This window comes from Podarcis raffonei, chromosome 3 (genome assembly GCF_027172205.1).
Source record: "Podarcis raffonei isolate rPodRaf1 chromosome 3, rPodRaf1.pri, whole genome shotgun sequence".
Taxonomy (NCBI): Eukaryota; Metazoa; Chordata; class Lepidosauria; order Squamata; family Lacertidae; genus Podarcis; species Podarcis raffonei.
The window spans coordinates 86,506,863-86,527,379 of record NC_070604.1 but is presented as its reverse complement, the minus strand read 5'-3'; the positions used below and the strand labels follow the sequence as shown (position 1 = coordinate 86,527,379).

Here is a 20,517-nt window from a genome sequence, read left to right as displayed (position 1 = left end):
ACAACAAATTTAAATTGCTATGCTTTGTTGACACCTTGCAAATTCAGTGGAGCTGGACAAAACATTCCAAATGCCGTTTTCCATTAAACTTAAAATATTTTATGAGGGTTTTGTTGCAGCTTTTTCAATCTGCGTAGTTCTTTTGGTTGTGGAACCATGAAAGGATGATGTGGAAAAGCTTTTATATAATTCACATGCACCTCATTGTGCATTCCCCCCCCCCCCCACAGCACCAGGGAAATATTGTTGCTTAGCAAGAGAGAAAAGCAAAACACTAAATCATCTCATATTATTTTGAAAGGGGACAGAATGCACCTTTTATCACCTGGTCCTATGAATATGCTTCTCTTGCCTCTGGAAACTCATTTGTGCGTCTAGGGCAGCTTTTTAAAATAAATAAATAAGCATTTTTTACCTTGATTGATTAATGGGATGCCATCCAACATCAGGCCTCATTAGCCATCAGCTGACAGGGCCGCTAGGGATTCTTCGAATCGTGTAAGTGATATGGATACTAAATCATCTGGACACATTCTACCTATATTCTCCACCCCCCCCTTAAGTGAACAGCTATGACTGTGGTAGAAACATCTTGCACTGATGAAAAATGACTTTCCAAGTGTACGTGTAGATTCCCTCCCCCTCCCCTTCATTTTACAAACCAGTATACAAAAATAAAATCACAGTGGGTGATCCACAAAATTACCAGAGTCCCAAGAATGTGTGATTTGATTCAGAAAGATTTGATTCAGAAAGAGCATTTCTACTCGTATGCTTAGGGTGGACATTAAAAAAAAAACTTTTTCAGGCAAAGCAAAAATGTGAAAGTTGTGCTTACAACAGAAATGTGCTTGATAAAAGTGGCACCCACCGAAAAGCAACATGGGATCACAGATCCTCAGCAGTTCCTGGAAGTGTTATATAGGTGGCTAAATGTTATTTAGTCAGAAGAAACTGTTGCTGATTGCATATCCCCCCCCCCCGCGGGACTCCTTAATGATGCAACTCCACAGGCAATGTGAGCAGAGGAACAGAAGAGAAAGCTATGAGAAACAGTGACTTCTTTCAGATCTCGGATTGTGGCAAAGCCACATCTTGGCTAGGAAGACCTATCTTTCAGAGATGCCTCAAACCTTCAGAACTGTATTCTTTCTGATGGCACTGGGAAGATTAAATTCATGGGCACAGCACACCTCCTTTCTTCATATAGTGTGGTCACAGACTCCATTGTGGGAGAAGGAAAAACAGAACAGAATGATGAATTAGATTATTGCATCTCCAACGTATATTATTGCTTTTTGCAACTATTCTTTTCTGCAAACCACTTGGTAAGTTTCCCCGCCCCCCTACAATCAAGCAGTATATAAATTTTATGAAATAAACAAATAAATAATGGTGCAACCCTAAGTCCACTTACTTGTGAGTAGGCACCACTGAACACAGTGGTACTTACTTCTGAGTAAGCATGCATAGGATCAGGCTACAGGAGAGGATACAGACCATCAGGAAACACATGGTAACCAATTGAAAGCTTGCTGCATGGCACTTCTAATTGCAAGGAGAGACTATTCTGCACTTTTTATACTATAGTATGTGCCTTTGTAATAAATTATTACAAGACTGGCCTGGTTTCACAGGGGCTTTTTTGTGTGTCACAAAACCATGTTAGCAGCACATTTCTTTCTTGCAATGAAAGATCACTTTCAACATGTGAAAAATGAGCAAATATGCATTCTGCATCAGCCTTTAGGACTAGGCATGGTAACATGAACTCAGGACAGTCCTGCAAGCTTTTCCTAGATCTACAACATGAAGCAGCGCAGTAGCAGGTGCTGCGAAGATATCAGGTGAAGAACACTGAAAAAGTTGCATCATTGTGAAAAAGCCACATTTTTGTGGCAACAATGGAGGTTATTATCTCACAAGTTGTACAATTTCAATAGATAATTCAGTGCCCTAACATCAAATTATTCAAGGCAGTCAGCACAGGAAAAAACAAATAATTAAAAGAATATACTTCTCTCTTACGCACACCTCTTTAAACAACAAAACTAAAACTACATTCAAACTTCTGAATGACCCTTTTCCCCCCAGATTGGTGGGTGATGCTCATGACAACTACACTGAGGGGCAGTCAACAAAATGTCCACTAGATGTTGCTGGACTACAACTTCCATCATCCCTCACTGCTGGTCATGCAGAATTGGGCTGATGGGAGTTGTAGTCCAACCACATCTGGAGAGCACCACCCGACAGTAAGGGAAGATCTGTGTGATGGGTTCTCCCAGTACTTTGTTGTCTAGTTGCACCATAGGTTACTTTGAGCCATGTTGCAACTGTATGCAAGAAAAGCCGCTCGCAGCTGATCGTCCTGTGCTCCCGGTTTGGCACTGAAGTGCCAAATAAATAAATAACAGGAAGTAATGCCCGTATAATGTTAAGCAAGATCTTATTCATCCTTTCCTGGGGCAGATTACTTCAGGATTCCTCTGTATGGGCTATTAGGCGAACATAAGCTGGGTATGGGTACCATATGGCTTAACAAGCACTGAATCGGTGCACCAGAGTTCCAAAAAAGGAGACATCCCTCAGGCCAATCCTTACACCTCTGAGCCTGTAACTCATGGGTAGGCAAACTAAGGCCCAGGGGCCGGATCCAACCCAATCGCCTTCTAAATCCAGCCCGCGGACGGTCCGCGAATCAGTCTGTTTTTACATGAGTAGAATGTGTCCTTTTATTTAAAATGCATCTCTGGGTTATTTGTGGGGCCTGCCTGATGTTTTTACATGAGTAGAATGTGTGCTTTTATTTAAAATGCATTTCTGGGTTATTTGTGGGGCATAGGAATTCGTTCATATTTTTTTTCAAAATATAGTCCGGCCCAGCAAAAGGTCTGAGGGACAGTGGACCGGGCTCCTGCTGAAAAAGTTTGCTGACCCCTAAATAGCTTCCCAATGCTGGTAACCCTCTAGATCAGGATGGTCCAACACAGTATGGTGGGGGAAAAAGTCTAGAAAGACAAGGAAAAGTTGTGCACTGCCAGACCCAGAAACCGAACAGAGGAGCAGGGTCAATTGTGCTATTTGGTCAATGAATGAGAAATAATGAGATTAAGACGCAGCTGAGAGAACTCAGGTTACATATGAGGAACAGGCTGTCACTATAAGAGCAGATCAGGCCATCAAACCTGTTGCCAAATAAATTGTCATCTCAGGCGTAAATAACCTGGAGATCAGACAATACTCTAAAGTGGAATGAATGCGAGGCCGGCAATTCCAGATGCTACACTCTTCAAAAATAATGTTTACGGTCACACAAGAGACATAACAACTGCTGCTTTATGCAAACAGCAGACTTCGATACAGGTTATCTTCATGCTGAGCCTCAAATCCCACATTCATGTATTTTAGCATCCTGATCCTAAACGCCATCACAGTGTCAAGGACTGGCTGGACAATGAGGCGTAGTGGGAGGCACCCGCCAAGGAACCCCCAAGGGAAGTTCCAAAGGAGGATGGCTCAGAGCCTGGGGATTGGTGCTGGAGAGGTCAGAGGGAGACGATTGGAAGGAGGGGCTGGAAGCCGAAGGGGCAACAGGGTTTAGTGAGCAGGAAGAGCCAATGACAGAGCAGTTCAGACTCCGAGGCTGAAGCAGAGGAGAGGGAGCAAGAGGCTGCTGAAGAATCCCAGGAATCTCCCTCTCCTGCTGTGACAAGCTCCCCTCCCTGCTGGTCTCCAAGAACAGAGGCCAGAGGTAGGTAGGCATGCAGTTTGAGACTGCTTGGGAAACATACGGGAGAGGAGGAGTCTTAGAAAGGGTAGAATGCAGGGACCTTCAGTCCTGGCATCTGCCCTATGGGGGCAAGACCTACAGGGAAGTGTTGCTGAATTGTATGCCATTTCCTTGAATAAACAGTTAACTTCACTGACAACTGTCTCTGCTTCTTCGTGCTGACCTGCATCTGACGCCAGCCTTGATACACAGGTGTATTTCCCTGCAAGCAACTGTGTTCAAAACAGCCAGTTTTCTCTCACACTTCCCCTTTCCTATTTTACAGAATATCCAGCTTGAATAACAGTTCCGGAAAACTCAAGTTTTGTGCAAATTAGTCCTATATTATAAGGGCACTACAGTCTCCACTGCGCCTCCTTGTCCAAAAGGAAACACAGACCCTGGTAAGCACATCTGGTACCCCTGGAATCTTGCACCGCTTGTGGAAATTGGGGTGACGTGTTTCAATATTATACCAAAATTACTCAAAAGTGCAGAGGCATTATTTGCTAGTTGAAGTAATGTAACACAAAATGCAAATAAGCCAGAATGTGAGCAAAACTCTATTTTTAAAAGCAAGTTCAGCATGATAAGAGTTCTGAGATCAGTGCCTATCTTTCTTATGCTAAATAATGTCAGAGTAGAAAATGAAAGGAACAGTTGTTCTCCTCCAGTGAAGAAGGAATTGATCTGCCTGCTAATGCCCTACTATAGACAGGACTTAATCTCACTGGAATGCAAAAGGATCCATTTGCATGTTTCTGTTCTTTGACTAACACTGCAATCCTGTATGTGTCTGTATTCCTTCCCCAGAAGGAAGTCCCATTGAATGTAATGAGGCTTAGTCCCAGGTACTGTGCATAGGATTGTGTTGTTTGTATTGTCAAGGGTTTGGATAGTTCCAGGAACCTCAGAAAACTATTTAGTGGTTCCTTATACTGTCCATTAATTAGGGGGGGTGGGACGCTCAGTAATGAAAGTGTCTTCCCATTACAAAGGAGCTCAAAACTCCTTGGAGCCACCTGTCTTAAGAGATATGAATTATAACAAGTTACTTCTCTTGCTATTGCCTCATTCTTCCACCAGAAAGAAAGCAGGTTTCAGGAATCTCTCTCACTCTCACATATACACGCTTTCTCTAACACAATTTATCTTTTATGCTCTGTATAACTGCCTCCTTTCACATTCCAGAGAACACCATCAAGCAGACAAGCTTGACTTTAAGTAAAATTCAGCCTTGCACAAGCACACCACCCCTCAGCCTTGCATACCAACCTTTTCCTGTATGAATAGATAAACTGCAGCTGAACCTCTCAGAACCTCCCTTGATACCAGACTTCCTCCCTGCCTGCGTTCATTACAACACATTTTCATTCACTTCAGAGCTCCCAGCTTCCCAGTTCATCCTCACCTCCCCACGACATCTCTCCCAACACCAGCAGATGCCTAGCAAATGCAACTGCTTTCCTTTGTGTACTGGCCCTTCTTCTGGGTTCGGAAAGAAGACTCCATTCTATTAAAAGTGTGGGGTTTCCTTTGCAAATTCCCTGTTCATTTCTGCTTTCTGCTACCACAATGAAGTAAGTACTTTGAATGCTTTGAGCTTTACCTATGGGATGCTGATTCTCAGACGTGAAACATCAAGGCTTTCCAAGGAGACATCCTAAGATCTCACGTCCCCAGCAGCTGAGAACAGCGTAACAGTCGGAGCATGGTTTAGAAAAAGGAAGGCGGCCTGGCTTGTAGTTGCTTCTCAGTTATTTCTCAGCTCCTTTTGCCTGGGAAACCAGTGCAGTTAATTGCCTTGCTTCTGAAGGAAACATGCTACACTGCCATGAATTCAACTGCCAAAGTGTGTGACTCTACAAAGATTGGATGATGTCCCCTCCCCTCAATAATAATCATAATTATGGGGCAGGGACTGCTCCTGCTAGACAGATATTGTCAAGGTGGCCTGGTTAGCTGGAGGCTAGGAAGAAAGACACACACACCCAATACTTGGGCTGTTACTGCCCTTCCCCCTTCAGATTTTTTGTTTTTTGCATGTGGCTGTCAGTGTTTAGTTCTGTGCAGTAGTTTTGATGGTGGTGTTAGCTGCCCACCTCACATCAAAGCCATTACAGAGCCAGAACGGAGCTCAGGAGCTGTTGAGTCCTTTGTGGGATGATAAGAGGGAGCCATTCTCTCTGATTCACATGGGATGTGTTGGGACCTCTCTTTTTATCTGCTTCCCCCCAAAATAAAATACACCTCCCCACATCTGGGCACATGACACTTCTCCTGTAGGTACTTTTCATGCCCTCACAGCGAGGTCTCCACGCAGGACCCATTCCGATGGAGATGGCGGTGGTCATGGTTGAGGCAGCCCTCGTTTCGGTGCACGATGAGGATGGGGAAGTAGAGGGCGTCCTGGTAAGGAGGAGGGTCTTCCTCCTCCACAGTGACTTGGCTGGACAGGCGGGTCTGTTCAGTTGGGCAGCTCTGCTCGTTCAGGCTCCCACTCCGGCTCTGCCAAAGGCAGCTGCGCCGTGAGCCATAGAGGCGGCTCAGTGAGAAGCGGCTGCTGCTGAAGGGGATTCTGGGGCTGCCGTTGCAGATGCTGAGGGCGCTGCGGGAGAAGATGGAAGAACTGCTTATAGTCCTGTGGCACTGCTCACAGTTCTGTCTGTAGCTCCCATAGCGGCAGGAGGAGTAGGTAGTGCAGCTAGACAGTCCCACCAAGTCCATGAGGACAGCCTCAGAATAGCTGGGCACCAGCTGCTGGTTGGACCGGATATGCCACTCCAGCTCAGTGCTGTCCACCGTGTTGACCCGGGGCATCCTCCGGCAGAAAGGGCGCTCTTCAGCCGGTGTTACTGCCACATAATCAAACCCAAAGAGTTTCTCTACGTGGTAGTGGACGTAGGAAGTGCGGAACTCATTCAAGACCCGCAAGGGCCAAGACAAAGTCAAGAGAGCAGCAACCCAGAAGACATAGTGGGAGACGTACCAAGGTAGGTTGTCTGGGTCTGAGAAGGCCACCATGTACTCTTTGAAGTCCACATTCTTAAGATGCATGCCTTCCCTTGCCTCCATATAGTCATCCAGTCCCTCGTTCTCTGTGAAGAAGCGGGCCCTCTGGGTCAGATAGGAGTTCTCAGATTCCACATTGGCAAAGCTGAAGCACTTGGTGAAGCGGAGCCGGGTGGCCGGGAAGTTCTCCAGATCAATCAGGTCCTTCGAGATGTCCTTCACCCCGCAATTGGAGTAGTCAAACTCTGCTTCTGCCACGTGGGTGTTGACCCTTTCGTGGTACACTTGGGTGGTGGTATATGCGTCTCCGTTGCGGTAGCGGGTGACTTGGCGAGTCCTCCTGACGTAGTGGTAGCTGATGGCTTTCCACCAGATGCAGGGGGTGGCCTGCTGCATCCTCTGGACGCGCTCGTGAACGCTCTCCACATCCACCTTGTACTGGAGCTCATTGCGGGTGTAGCAGTGCCAGCATTCCACCAGGTAGACCACGTAGAGCATCACCAGGAAGGCCAAGGGGATGTAGACATAGCCATTGGAGCAGGGGCTGTCATGGTACATCATGGACTTTCCCTTGTAGGCGCTGTCAAAGGTCAGCCGGGTCACCTTCGTCACATGGCACCAGGTCATGGCTCCCATGCAGCCGTACATGAGGAGGGAGAGCACCAGGCACTTCCAGTGTGACTCCCTACAGAGCGACTTGCTGAGCGACTGCTTCACAGGCCGTTGCTTCTCCAGGGCGGGGAAAAGAGAGAACAGAAAGAGAAATTACTATACAGTGAAGGGAAAGAAGAATTGCCACAGAGCTGACCCGGCGCCTTGATTAGCATTGGCAACTAACCAGCTAGAGAAGAAGTCACAGATGGGCATCCCCAGAGGCATGAAATCTCACTTAAAGGCTACTCCTCTCATTTGGCAGGCGAGAGAAGGAGGCCTGCCTCATGTGTCATCGTTTCCTAGGACCCATATAGTACGTCCTCCAGTTGTTGTAATAAGAAACCTGTACCCACTTCTTGCCATCCTTGGGCTGCCACTGCACATTCCCCTCAAAAGTGCTCGTGAAATGTGGCCTTGAGGCATGTCAACCTGGTTTGGAAGCTACGATTCTCTTTGAATCTGAATGGAGCAGCTGGATGACTGTTCCATTATTTAACTCATACTACAACACAAGATTGCCCCATTCTTCTCCCTCTCTCCCTTCATACATTTCCCATCATTTGAAGTCTTTCTTAAAATATGGGAATGCTGCTTGCAATCCACTGCCACTCCTCGCTGCAAGTGCAGGCCAGCCAGCTACCTCCTTGTCCAGTGAAATCTACTCAAGAGTCAGTAACAATTATTAATGATGATGGGGTCCATTATGTTCACCTGACAGACCTAGTTATGGCTCCTTGCCCTTCTATGAGAGGAAGCCAGTCAGGTGAGTATTAAGCACACATATTTCTGTATCACCTACAACAGAGGCAAAATCAACATAGCCAACCGGGAAATAACCAAGCTCTTTGGGTTCACACATACCTCCAGTCTAGGATTCATTTTGAAAGTATTTATGCATTCATCCATTTGATCATGCATACAATAAAGGCTTTGGAATCTCACACTAAGAGAAGATAATAGCTTGCAAAGTTCCACTATTCTCCAGTGCCTGATGTTCCTACTCAGGGTACTGGGAACCCCTGCTAAGTATAGAGGGATGTTCTGTATGCACAAATGCAGGAGTTGCATGCCCTATGCACTAGGAGATGAGAGACCTGTAATCAAATGCTTCTGGGACTCTGTTTACACTGCTCCTGGAAAGTGAAAGAAGGATGAGAATGTTTATATCCGTGCCCTTTTTTCTGCCCAGTACAACCCTGTGTTATTTTCTAGTACTGGGGATATCTGAAGAGATGAACTGAAGACTCTCTCCAGAGACAGCTGATGCGTTACCCTCCAGAAAATTTGGACTATAGTTCCCATGAGCCCCAGCCAGCATGGCCAATGGTCAGGGAAGATGGGAGTTGCAATCCAAAACATTTGGATTACATCTCCAGTACTTTTTTTTGAAGAAAAATGAGATGCTGGTACTCCTATCTTGATAAAAGTGCTTTGGCAACAGCACAAAATGGCCACCATGGGCATCAAAAAGAGCTGATGGTACTTTATACTGGTGAGTACTGTCCCCTCAAAAGAGCTCCCAACCTTTGTACCTTAGATGGGTGCAAATCATGCCCTTTAAACTCACAATGTTCCAGTGGTATAAATAATTCCTGATGCTACAGGTCAAATTCCTGCACTTGAATTTCTACCACATCTTCAATCCTGGATGGGCGAAACAGTAAAGATGTGGTTACAAATAAAATAAAACTGATTTGTTTTCAGCACCATCCACGCGCTGCTTATAGAATTGCAGGTGACTGAAATGGAAATGCATTTACAAACCGCAGTTTCTCTCCTGCTTCAAAGCTTGTTCTATTTTTGTATATCTCACATTTTCTGAGAGTGACTCTAGACTAGCCAGCCCTGATGTATAAATCTTCCATGTTAACAGGATGCAAGAAGCAGCCTTCTCATTGGCATGGTTGTCATCTTCAGGGTTATTAGCCAGATTTCTCTAGAAGGAGCTGTTCGTATTTATATTAAAGGATGAAACATTCCAAAACACAAAATATAAATCTGCTTTTATACCCTTGATTTCCTGTGGGAGGGGAGAGACAGACATCAAAAAGCATGTCTCCATATATTTTTCACTGTAGTATTTTAAACTGAGTCATTCAAATGAACACCCCTGACTCTGACCACCCTTTTTTCTGCGGACATCTGCATTCCTCTGGGGCTAATCTATGTGGAAGGGGCAGCAGGTAAGTGGCACAGAAGTGGGTGGGGCCACCCTGTTTCTCTCATACACTTTCTCACACGCCATCTCCCCCCCCCCCCACCTAGCTGGCTGCTGAGAAAGGGACAAATAGCTCAGAGGTCTGGACGGCTTACCTGAAAGGGGATTTTGAAATTAGGTCCACACCATGGTATTTGACATTTTTGTTCATTTAAAGCATTTTTAGACTGACCTTCATCTAATGGTCTCAGGGCAGAGTACATCCCTAAAAGCATAATGTCATGAAAATACACAAACAATCCCAATAAAATAGTTAAGACACCAATTTCTACACCCACAGAACGAGGTCGGGAAATTCATGCACAGGGCTGGCTAGAGTTACCTAAACAGAAACCAACAAAAGCCACAGCAAACAAATAAATGAGTTTTAAGCTGGCACTGAAAAGAATGGAGTGTTGGCATAAACTGTACCTCTAAAGAGTGAATGTCCAAGAGATGGGGCTTCACCACAGAGAAAAGTGTGGGAAGTCTGATAGGCGAGATTGAAGGATGGGGACATCTTATGAGAAACTACAGTTGCTGGACCTCCCTGAAGCACTATAAATCTGCCCAGAAGTATAACAAAAACCTGAGAACATCACAACACACAACATGATGGTACGTTTCATCTCTTGGACTCAGAAATGCTTAGCATTTTCTTTTAATTTTTCCATATGTACTGTGAATCCAAAAATGATTGTGAAACCAGAGGGCGGGGAGGTATCTCTTTTACTGCAATGTATTTGTACTTTGGTTATATAATTTTTTTTAAGCAAGAAGGGCCTCTGTAAAGTGGCTGGAGGAATGCGATCAATGCTGAGAACATCTGTTCTACTGTTGAAAGGCTGGGGGCTCAACCTGAGAGGGTTAGTGGGGCAAGATTTGAGTGTAAATGTTTCATATTAGTTCCTTTTATTAGGCAGTTTGCTCTTGACAGCTGGACCTTCTTTAAGTCTTTTTGAATGGAGCAAATGCAGGTCTTCTTCCCCAGTACCTTAGAGTGATGTAATCTAGATAACAATGGAAGGACACATAACAGCTTTCAAGGGAGACACAGAGAAATGAGTTTCCAGGCTCTGCAAGTTCAAGGAAAGAGCCTCTCTCTGGAGATCTGATGTTTGGCTATCTGTTGGGAATATTATTTTAAGCGATGCTTCTATCCAACAGAAAGATAGGAGACCTAATAATAATAATAATAATAATAATAATAATAATAATATATAAACACTGTTTCCCCGGGTCTCCAAATTTCTAGTTTTGTTCAGTTTTGTTTTTTTTATTTTTTGTTTGTTAAGAATGGAAAGTATCTAGTGCTTCTTAGCAAGCCGGATTGCCAGGTGTTGAGACCATCATTAACCCTCCATATCAACACAAAATAAGATCAGCCTCTTGGGTTGAGTTAATTATGTCTCCAGGCAACATCCCGCTCCCAGAAAGCAAGTGGTTGGCTCTGTGTCAGATGGGGACTTTCTTCACACCAGAAAGAGCACCGAGAGAACGAAGCAGATGGAAAAGGCGAAAGAGCACTTCGTTCGAGTGGCTGAGCAGATCTGTGCTGAGCATTCCTGGCTGGCTCAGGCCAGCTACAGTACCAAATCTCGCCTACCGATTTAGAACAGTAAACACAGCTAGGTTTGGCTACTCCTCTCAAGCACAACTGGATGCCAAGCAAAAGTGCTACTGTCTTCCTTGGGCTTTCCTGATTCTACTGCCCTGCTCCTGTGTTTCTGAGGGCAGTGACCGCTCTCCAGTTTGGGGTTTCCCATCTGTATTTCAGGAGAAGCACAACTGGGAGAGTGCAGCTGCTGGTACATTCTCACTGGAAGCTTCACATTTTTTCAGACCCTTGTTGCAAGAGTCAGTGTGGCGTAGTGGTTAGAATGTTGGACTAGAACCTGAGAGAGAGCAGGGTTTGAATCCCCACTTAGCCACTGGGTGACCTTGGGCCAGTCACCATCTCTTAGCTAAACCTGCCTCACAGGGTTGTTGTGAGGATAAACTGGGAAGGAGAACCATGCACCCCCACCTTGAGATCCTTGGAAGATAAAGGTGGTATATAAATAAATGTAATAAATAAGTAATAATAAAAAAGAATGGTCTGATCCACAATAAAAATTCCCTGATACCCTTGTCTGCCTGGCTCAGAATTGCACTTGATTTTCTTAGCACAGAAACAGATCAATGCAACAACCAACCCCTGACATAATAAGCACAGGCATGGTAAAGTTAAAACCTGCAGCAGAGAGATTAACAAATCATGAAATAGGTAAGTAGGAGGGACCACAGCTCAGTGGTACAGTATATATCTGCATGCAGAAGACCCCAGTTTCAATCCCTAGTATCGCTAGGCGGGGCTGGGAAAGACTCTTAAACACTGGAGAGCTGTGGGTAGTTAGTATAATATTGCTACATGCCACCTCAATCTGCATTAGCAGTGCAAGATTCCTGGGGTATCAGGAGTGCTTACCAGGGTCTGTGTTCCCTTTTGAGGTACATCAGTGACTGATGTCTTTATGATATACCGTATTTTTCGCCCTATAGGACGCACTTTTTCCCCTCCAAAAATGAAGGGGAATTGTGGGTGCGTCCTATGGGGCGAATACAGGCCAAGCCGCACCGGGCTCCGGAGGGTTGCGCAGAGCTGCCTGCATTCCGAAGCCTCGGGCACACTAAAGAGTGTGCCCGGGCTTCGCACAGCTGTCCGCAAGCCTGGGGAGACCAGCGCGGCTCCCTAGGCTTGCGGATAGCAGGCTGTTCTGGGGGCTGGGGTCGGGGGAAGCTCGGGCTTCCCCCGCGCCAGCCCCGTGCCTGGGGGGGGGGGGAAATAATTTTTTTTCTTTATTCCCCCCCCCCAAAAAAAACTAGGTGCGTCCTATAGGGCGAAAAATACGGTATGCCTTAAAAAGGTAAAGGTACCCCTGACCAGTAGGTCCATTCGTGGCCGACTCTGGGGTTGCAGTGCTCATCTCGCTTTATTGGCCGAGAGAGCCGGCGTACAGCTTCCGGGTCATGTGACCAGCATGACTAAGCTGTTTCTGATGAACCAGAGCAGCGCACAGAAACGCTGTTTACCTTCCCACCGGAGCAGTACCTATTTATCTACTTGCACTTTGACATGCTTTCGAACTGCTAGGTTGGCAGGAGCAGGGACCAAGCAATGGTAGCTCACCCCGTCGCGGGGATTTGAACCGCTGACCTTCTGATTGGCAAGTCCTAGGCTCTATGGTTTAACCCACAGTGCCACCCGCATCCCATGATATATGCCTTATTTACATATATATACAACCTGCACCTAGATGGAGACATTGCAGAGCATTCACATCTTAAGAGGGGCTTGTCCTTCCCAACAAAGCACTGGATTCAGAGGCACCAACTGGTGCTTTCTAGGGTTCTGATTTACACAGAGGGCTGCCTTATACCAAGTCAGATCACTGGTCCCTCTGAGATGAGAACTGTCTACACCAGTGGTTCCCAATTAGCAGACCCCCTGTTTTTCAAAAGCCAAGCCATGGATCCCCTGGGGTCCACAGACCACCATTTGGGAGGCACTGGTTCACACTAATTGGTTTTAGCCAAGAATCTTTCTGAGCCCGGAGTTGTTAGGAATTGAACCTTGGGACCTTCCACTAAACTACAGTCCTTCTATTTTCAAATTCATTTGGTGAAGGGGAAGACATAATCTGGCATGTTCTTCCCCTTCAGTAATGAAATGTCAGACTAGGCACACAACAGCTTCACCTTTTCCTTAAATCACCTCTAGAAAATTTCTGCACTTTCAGCAGGCTTGTAAACACTGGAACTGTTGTGAGAGCCAGGCTCTGTCTAAGAAAATTGCATTACATCAATGGTCCCCAAAGGTAACGCCTACTTCATTGCAAAGTGGTGCTTCTAAGTGCAGGAGGAAAATAAAGCATGACCTGCTGTGCTTCTGCTGGGGATGAGGTATGTCTCTAATTCAGATACTGTTTGTTCCATCCATGGCTCACCTTGCACAGAAGAAAACAAAAGTACAACCAAGGGGCAGCATGCAAAGCTCAATGACTGTTGTGTTGGACGTAGCAATTGGAACTGGATTTAAATTAGAAGTAAATTTCCTTGTGGCCTTTGGCATTGACCTCAGTTCCCCATCTGTAAAATGGGAATAATGATAGTCTACTTCACATGGTTATTGTGAGGACAAGCAAAGCACATTTTGCATTAACAGTGCAAAAAGGATTTTATGTTAATGTGATTTTTAAGGGAAAGGCTGTTGCTGGAGCACGAACTTTGCAGGCAAAAAGCTCCAGGTTCTGTCCACACATAAGGATGAGGAAGGTCTCCTGGCTGAGACTACAGAGAGTTGCTACCAATCAATTAGAAAAGGCAGGGATAGATGGACCAATGGTCTAACTCTGTAAAAGGCAGTTCCTATGTTTCTGTTTTGAAAACCCACAGCTCATTCCCAGTATCTGGTCCTGGTTGTTATCAGGAACAGCAGAAAGAGTTTCGGGGTGTGGGGGAGAGAAGTAATCTAAGCTTCTCCTCAATAGCCTAAGTAAAGGAGCACTGAAGTGCAGAATCAGCACTTATGTATCTGTGTCACGTTGTTAGCCAGTGAAAAGGAAAAGTGAACTATGCATTGGAATCACATCTTGCTTGGCAATGCAATGGCTTAGACATCCCACTGAAAATTGTTTAAAAAGTCATGAAAACCAGTGTCTTGCTAGGTGATGTTGAAAATGCAAGGTGCCTCCTAGGACATCACAGCAGCTCCCTCTCGGCTTCATTTTCCTATTTTCCAACTTCCTAATGTTATTTTTCAGTGCCTCCCTGTAGGCTTTGACCATGAGGGACTCCAGCCCTAGTTACTAAAGCACCGTGTCAAGCAGCTTTCCCTGCAAAGCCCAAAGGAAATGAGAGTGCTGAGGAACATTCGATCTCAGAACTGTCTTGTACAAAGGCAACACTGGAAGGACTTCTCAACTTGGGGGAGTTTTCTTCACTATTCATAACATTTAGGTAGCAATTCTGCGCATCTTGCATCTTGTGTTGAAGTTAATGGGATTTATGCCCTGCAAAGCAGATTTGAATATCTGCATGCTTATTTAATGCCAGCAAAGGACTGTTCTGTACCTCCATGTTTCTCAAATGGAATGGCAGAACTCCTGAACAGTTTTCAGTAGTAAAGCCCCAATCTCCTCCTAACCACTCCAGGCCAGTATTTTAAGCACCTTCCTCAAGTTCACATCTCAAGGACCATGGAACTCCAGCCAGCACCTAAGCCATCTTTCCTTGTTTTGTGTTACATCTGAGCAGGTTCATGCTCTTTCCTTTTTTCTTAAGAAAACTGACAGTGATGCCTTTGAGAAGCCCTCCTCTCTCTCCTTCGCATGACCTGAATTCAACTCCATCCCAGCACAGCAAAATAAAATAAAATGCTGGACTATGTTAAGAAAGTCCATCAAAGACTGCAATCCTATTAAACATACCTGGGAGTAAGTCTCACTGAACTCAATGGGACTTACTTCCGAGTAGTCATGTGTGTGACTGCACTGTAAAACACATTAACAAAGAACTGCAAAGTTGGCGCACCATGTCCCTATTCAATAACCACAGGCTGGCTTTCAATCCAAAGCCTTTTCACCAGCCACTGCATTTATCTGAAAATAGAAAACTGAATAGTAAATACCATTCAGCCAGAAATCTTTTTTCCTTTCTTTCTCCTAAGGCAGTCACACTGAGTGACTTTGTCTTTTGCAGACCTACAGTGTCATATACTGCTCAGGTCAAAGGAGGTCAAGTTCTTGCCTCAGTCCCAGAGTAAGCATTAGCCTACATTACAAAATGATGTCATAATTTAGCTGGGGGGAAAGCAGTTCCTTTTCAGGAGAGGCGAAAGACTTACAACTCAAACTAGGCAAAACAAAATAGATTTCAATGGGCTAAGGAATGCCTAACTCTGACCACACTGTTAAGAGTAGAACGGCTCAAGGCTGAGTAGTAGTGTTTAACTATCAAGTGATCATCTCTGACCTTAACCACCCTCATTTTCCATTATATTTTTACCAGCCAACTTCACTCCTCTAATTCTACCCTACTCAAACCTTGCGTCCTCTTATCTTTGTCCAAAATGCCAAAATCATTAATCTTTCCCACTGTTCAATCTGTGTGACATTCCTTCTAATTCAGGGGTCAGCAAACTTTTTCAGCAGGGAGGGCCGGTCCACTGTCCCTCAGACCTTGTGGGGGGGCCGGACTATATTTTGAAAAAGAAAAAAGAAAAGAACGAATTCCTATGCCCCACAAATAACCCAGAGATGCATTCTAAATAAAAGGACACATTCTACTCATGTAAAAACATGCTGATTCCTGGACCGTCCGCGGGTCAGATTTAGAAGGTGATTGAGCCGGATCCGGCCCCCGGGCCTTGGTTTGCCTGCCCATGCTCTAATCCTTACTCTGTTTCCTGCCCCCTTGGGCATCCAGCACATTTGCCTAGCCTTACATAGAAAGCTCACAATGACTCTGTCCCACCTGATCTTTATGCCCTTATCTGCCATTACATCTTTGCCAGTCACCTTCACTTCTCCAGTTCTACCACAGTTGGCTGTGCAAAAGTCTCTTGCTTTCTTTAACAAACCGCCAACTCTCCCATATGTCTTGCTATGCCAGAGTTGGGGGGGGGATTGGGCCTTCCAGGTGTGGGACTCCCATCACCACTGACCCTGGTCAGAATTGGGAGATGTGTCGAAAGCCTTACTAGAAAATCTCTAGTGGAACAGCACTGGAGGGAAGATGCTGGTCTATTCTGGATGCAAATGGCAGAGCTAGATGAGAAGGGGGCTGACAGTGCTAGGCATGAAATAGCAAACAGGTGTATGTGTGCACTGAAAGAGAACTGCTTGTGTGAAGTCCAACACCAATTGATAATACACATTTAAAGAGTGATGGGGAATGATGAAGGACAGGTCTACATTAACACAAGAAGTTTGTATAGAGATGTATTAATGGAGCTACTAGATAGAAAAAGTAACTCAGTAACAGACATTTCCTCAAATACATCAAACCTTCACTATAAATATTAGGTAGCTTCAATTCACTAGGAACATCAGCTACTAGCTCTGTCCATAGAACTGCTATGGCCTTACACATACTTCCTACTACATTAGGAAAGCAATATTCACTGCACTGCTTCAGACACACACATCTTTCCTGGGGACTTCATTCCCAGGTGAAAATCCTGGCATTCTTATATCAAACCTTTTCATCATCATCCTTATTATAGATTAATCACCCTGGGGTGTTCCAATGATCCTTAAAGCAGATGAGAACTACCATTCCTCAGTAAGATACCTTTCCTATTTTAAAAAAGTGGAGGAAAGAATCCATTTAACTGTCTTGAAGGGCAAAGCAATTAGAGCATCATAACTAAGACTGCTAAGTGATAAAGCGACTGATTCAGAAATCCTGAACTTCGGTGAGCTGTTGATACTTGAGGTTTTTTTCTCTCCCCCTCCACCAAAGATACATAAAATGTGGGGATAGAAACCATAGCACTAATTAGCTACATCTACACATACAAGCGCTGCCGCCAACTATCTGTGATGCATGCAAAGATGTAAGAAAAGGAGGTCAAAGGAGACGTGTGGTTTTCCTCCTCGTTCCAGTGAAAGCAGGAATGCTGACAAGATACACCATTGACAGCTGTTCCCACGCATAGACTCCATAGTACAAGGGATGATAGAAAACACCCACTGCCTCTGACACTGTGGTGTACCTGCTACCTATCTTAACACGAAGTTCATAGAAACAGTTAGGGAGAGAAACGTCTGTTCAGTAGTAGAACCAATGCCTTGTATGCAGAATGTCCCAAGTCCAATCCCTGCCATCTCCAATTAAATAAAAAAAAAGATCCAGTAACAGATGATGTGATGACAAAGTCAGTGTAATATTTGCCTGAAACACTTATGTGGAAAGCCACACCCCTTACTTCCTAGCTCTCCATTTCTACAGCATCCACTTGGCTTCACCTGAACTGGCTCTGTTCCCAGTTTCTGTTATGCATTTCCATTAACCTGTTGCATATTTATATACATATATTAAAAGCACACCAGCATGCTTACAGATATGTGAGGATTGGATCACTGCAAGAGGCATTCACTGGGGGTGGGAGATCACTAACATTTCTACATGAACAGTGCAAGGAAGTGACCAAATGCCACATGCAACATCCCACACTCTGAGCAACCATGCCTCCTTCTATACCCCTTTGCTGCCAGAGTCCTAGATAACTCAGTCCTGCAATTCTCACCAAGAAGAAGCACAATCACCACCTCACAGCGAGTACGGGTTGCCTATTCCAGATAGGTTTAGTCCCTTCTTCACACACTTCAGCTATCCTTTTGCAGATAAATTCAGCTGTGCAGACTCACACACAAATAATCCCAGGTTAATTTAACGCTATCTAGACAATCAGTTACCATCCTCTGATTGGTTCAAGACTCAACTAGGGGATGAAAACCCCCAAATCCATCACTGGCATGAAAAGGTGCCACAAATGCACCCTTTCAGCGTGTCAAGTGTGATAAGAGGCAATATATAAATCTGCGCCCAGAGATTCCTAAAGGTTGGAGGGAACATACAAAGTGTTTATTCTGAACTGTTAGCAACTGGCAGCCCAGGACCGAAAGGGCACAGTGTTCCAAATGAGTTCATCCTAAACAGTCAAATGAGCCAAGGCGAAAAGAACGACCCAGACACCCGCCCGCCCCACATACCCCCCACCCCACCCGCTCCCAGGCGTTAGGGTTTTGCAAGGAAGGCGACGGGGGCCATCCTGCTCTGCTCCCAGGGACCCCCGAGCGCGGCGGCGGACAGGGAGGGCGACGGTGCGAGCGAAAGATTGCGTACCTGTGTATGCAAAGCGCCCTGGCCCGCTTAGAGCCGGGGTGCAAGCCAAGCCCCGTGCCGGAGCGGAGGGAGCCTCATCGCGATGCAATGAGCGTGCCATGCAAAGCCGGTCACATGCAGACGGTTACAACGTGTTTTGCAAAGGGCCGCCCGGCGAGGGCAGGTAGCTCGGCTCTGTCCTCACCTCCTCTCGGGCCCCCTCCGCCTCCTCCGGAGGCACCGAGGCGCTGCTGCCTCTCTCGCTGCTGCTGGCCGCGGCCGCCGAGGCTGGGGGGGACATGGCGGCGACTCGGGGCCTCTCGGGTGGGCGACCAGCAGGCGCGGCGGCGAAGACGGTACATTATCCCGCCACCGAGAGCCGACGAGCGCCCCCCGCGCAGTCGCGCCGGGGCTGGCGGTGGCCGGGCGGCGGCGGGGACCCGGGAGCCGTCGGCACCCCCGGCATGGTGCCCCCCAAAAGCCCGGAGCACCCCGGCTGAGGAAAGGGGGTTGGCGGGCGGGCGAGGAAAGAGCCGAGCAGCGCCGCAAGGGGACCCTCCACGGCGGGCTGCCGCTGCCGCCCAAGTGCCGGCGACGGCGGGCTGAGGAGCTGGTGGTGGCTTCGCGCCTGAAGGGCTCCCGGCAAACCTCACGCAGCCCGCCGGGCGCGCACGCAGCGAGCGGGAACGGGCAGGGTGGGGAAAGGGGCGGGAAGCCGAGAAGGCTGGCAAGGCGAGGGGAGCGGGGTGTGGGGAGGAGGAGGAGAGGGCAGCACTGGGAATGGGGGGCTCGGCGGCGGCGTAGGAGGAGGAGGAGGGCAGCTTCGTTCCCGCGCGCGCCTCTTTTCCCTCTGCTGTGCCAGGGAGGGGAGCGAGTGACCTTGAGGCTGCGAAGCTCCCTCGCTCTCCCTCTCGCGCCCCCCTTTGTCTGCCCGGCTCTGTGCGCGGTAGGCGAGGAGGAGGAGGAGGAGAAGAAGCGGCAGCAGCCAGTCCCTCGCGCTCCCTTCCTCTCTGCGCCCTCCTCCTCCTCCTGCCGCCGCCTCCCCCTCTCCGCATTCAGATCCACCGGGAAAGTGGAGCCCCCTTCCAGGCGCGCGAGAAAGAAAGAGACGTGCGCTTCACTCCCGCAGCAGCAGCAGCGCGGGAAAGATCCAGCTTCTCATCCGAAACCACAAAGCCTCCTGGGAAGGGAGAAGGCGAGGGAAGAGAGGCCTTGTTTCTGCGACAATAAAGGGAGAGCTCCAAACGTGGCGGTCTTTTATTTCTGGGTGCAACTCGGCCGGCCCCCCTCTGCTGCACCTGTCAAATATTCAGGTTAGACTTTCCGAAGAAGAAGAAGAAGTCCTAAGCGCGAGGCAGCCGAGCCACGCAAGCCAGAAGCATGTCTCGTCCCGCAGAATTAGCTCGCATGCTAAATCAATGTCTCCGGCTCGCGGCAGACAATTAACGTGCCTGTCAACGGGATGAGAGGATGAGTCTCGAAGGCTCCATTAGTGGCCAAGATGAATAGCCATCATCGTGCCCAGATGTAAATACGTACAAGATGGAAGTAGTGCGGAGTGATCGCGGTGCGGGGGGGTGGGGGGAAATAACTGCCCACACAGGAGGAGGTCGAAGAAGTTCTGGAGAAAGTGTATCTTAGAAGGAAAACTTGGAACGAATTGTTCCGTGTTACTAGGCTTCTGTACTTGGAAATGTTTTTCACAAATATCAGAAGCTCGTGGCTGAGCATCCTTCTCCAAAGCATTCCCTCTCAGATATGTGGCTATGAATGAAAGTGGTCCGGGGCCGGGCAGGTATCTCGCTGTGAAGACTTTCCTTTGGTCTAGAATGCTCAATTTGTATGCTGGAAGCGATCAGTTTAACTTGTCCTGTACATTGCCCTGTGTGGGTCATGTATAACCACTATTGTTGTAGCTTATTAGAAAACCTCATATTCTATTCAAAATAAAGAGAAAGTTTGTAGTTGTCATATTTGCAGAGATATGTTCAAAAACGTGATAGTGGAAAATGCT

General features: G+C 46.8%; 1 protein-coding gene across 4 annotated transcripts; it reads right to left on the bottom strand.

The window, feature by feature from the left end:
• Positions 1–742: 742 nt before the first annotated feature.
• TMEM151B (transmembrane protein 151B) lies at positions 743–19,681 on the bottom strand. 4 transcript variants are annotated; one of them, XR_008329659.1, is made up of 3 exons: positions 18,709–19,681; positions 5,382–7,510; positions 743–1,222 (listed from the first exon to the last, which is right to left on the bottom strand). XR_008329659.1 is itself a non-coding variant. In XM_053382905.1 (2 exons), the coding sequence occupies exons 1-2, from the start codon at positions 18,802–18,804 to the stop codon at positions 6,074–6,076; spliced, it is 1,533 nt and encodes a 510-aa protein (XP_053238880.1). In that variant the 5' UTR covers positions 18,805–19,681; the 3' UTR covers positions 2,090–6,073. The 4 variants fall into 4 exon arrangements, 1 of the variants encoding a protein (XP_053238880.1); XR_008329660.1 differs by having other exon boundaries at positions 743–1,200; XR_008329661.1 differs by having other exon boundaries at positions 743–1,196.
• Between the last annotated feature and the right edge of the window lie 836 nt (positions 19,682–20,517).

Bases quoted from the DNA above. Each gene is read 5' to 3' on its own strand.
- TMEM151B (XM_053382905.1), bottom strand. From the start codon at position 18,804: ATGTCCCCCCCAGCCTCGGCGGCCGCGGCCAGCAGCAGCGAGAGAGGC. The intron at 7,511-18,708 runs GTGAGGACAGAG...GCCCTGGAGAAG, and splicing joins CGGAGGGGGCCCGAGAGGAG to CAACGGCCTGTGAAGCAGTC.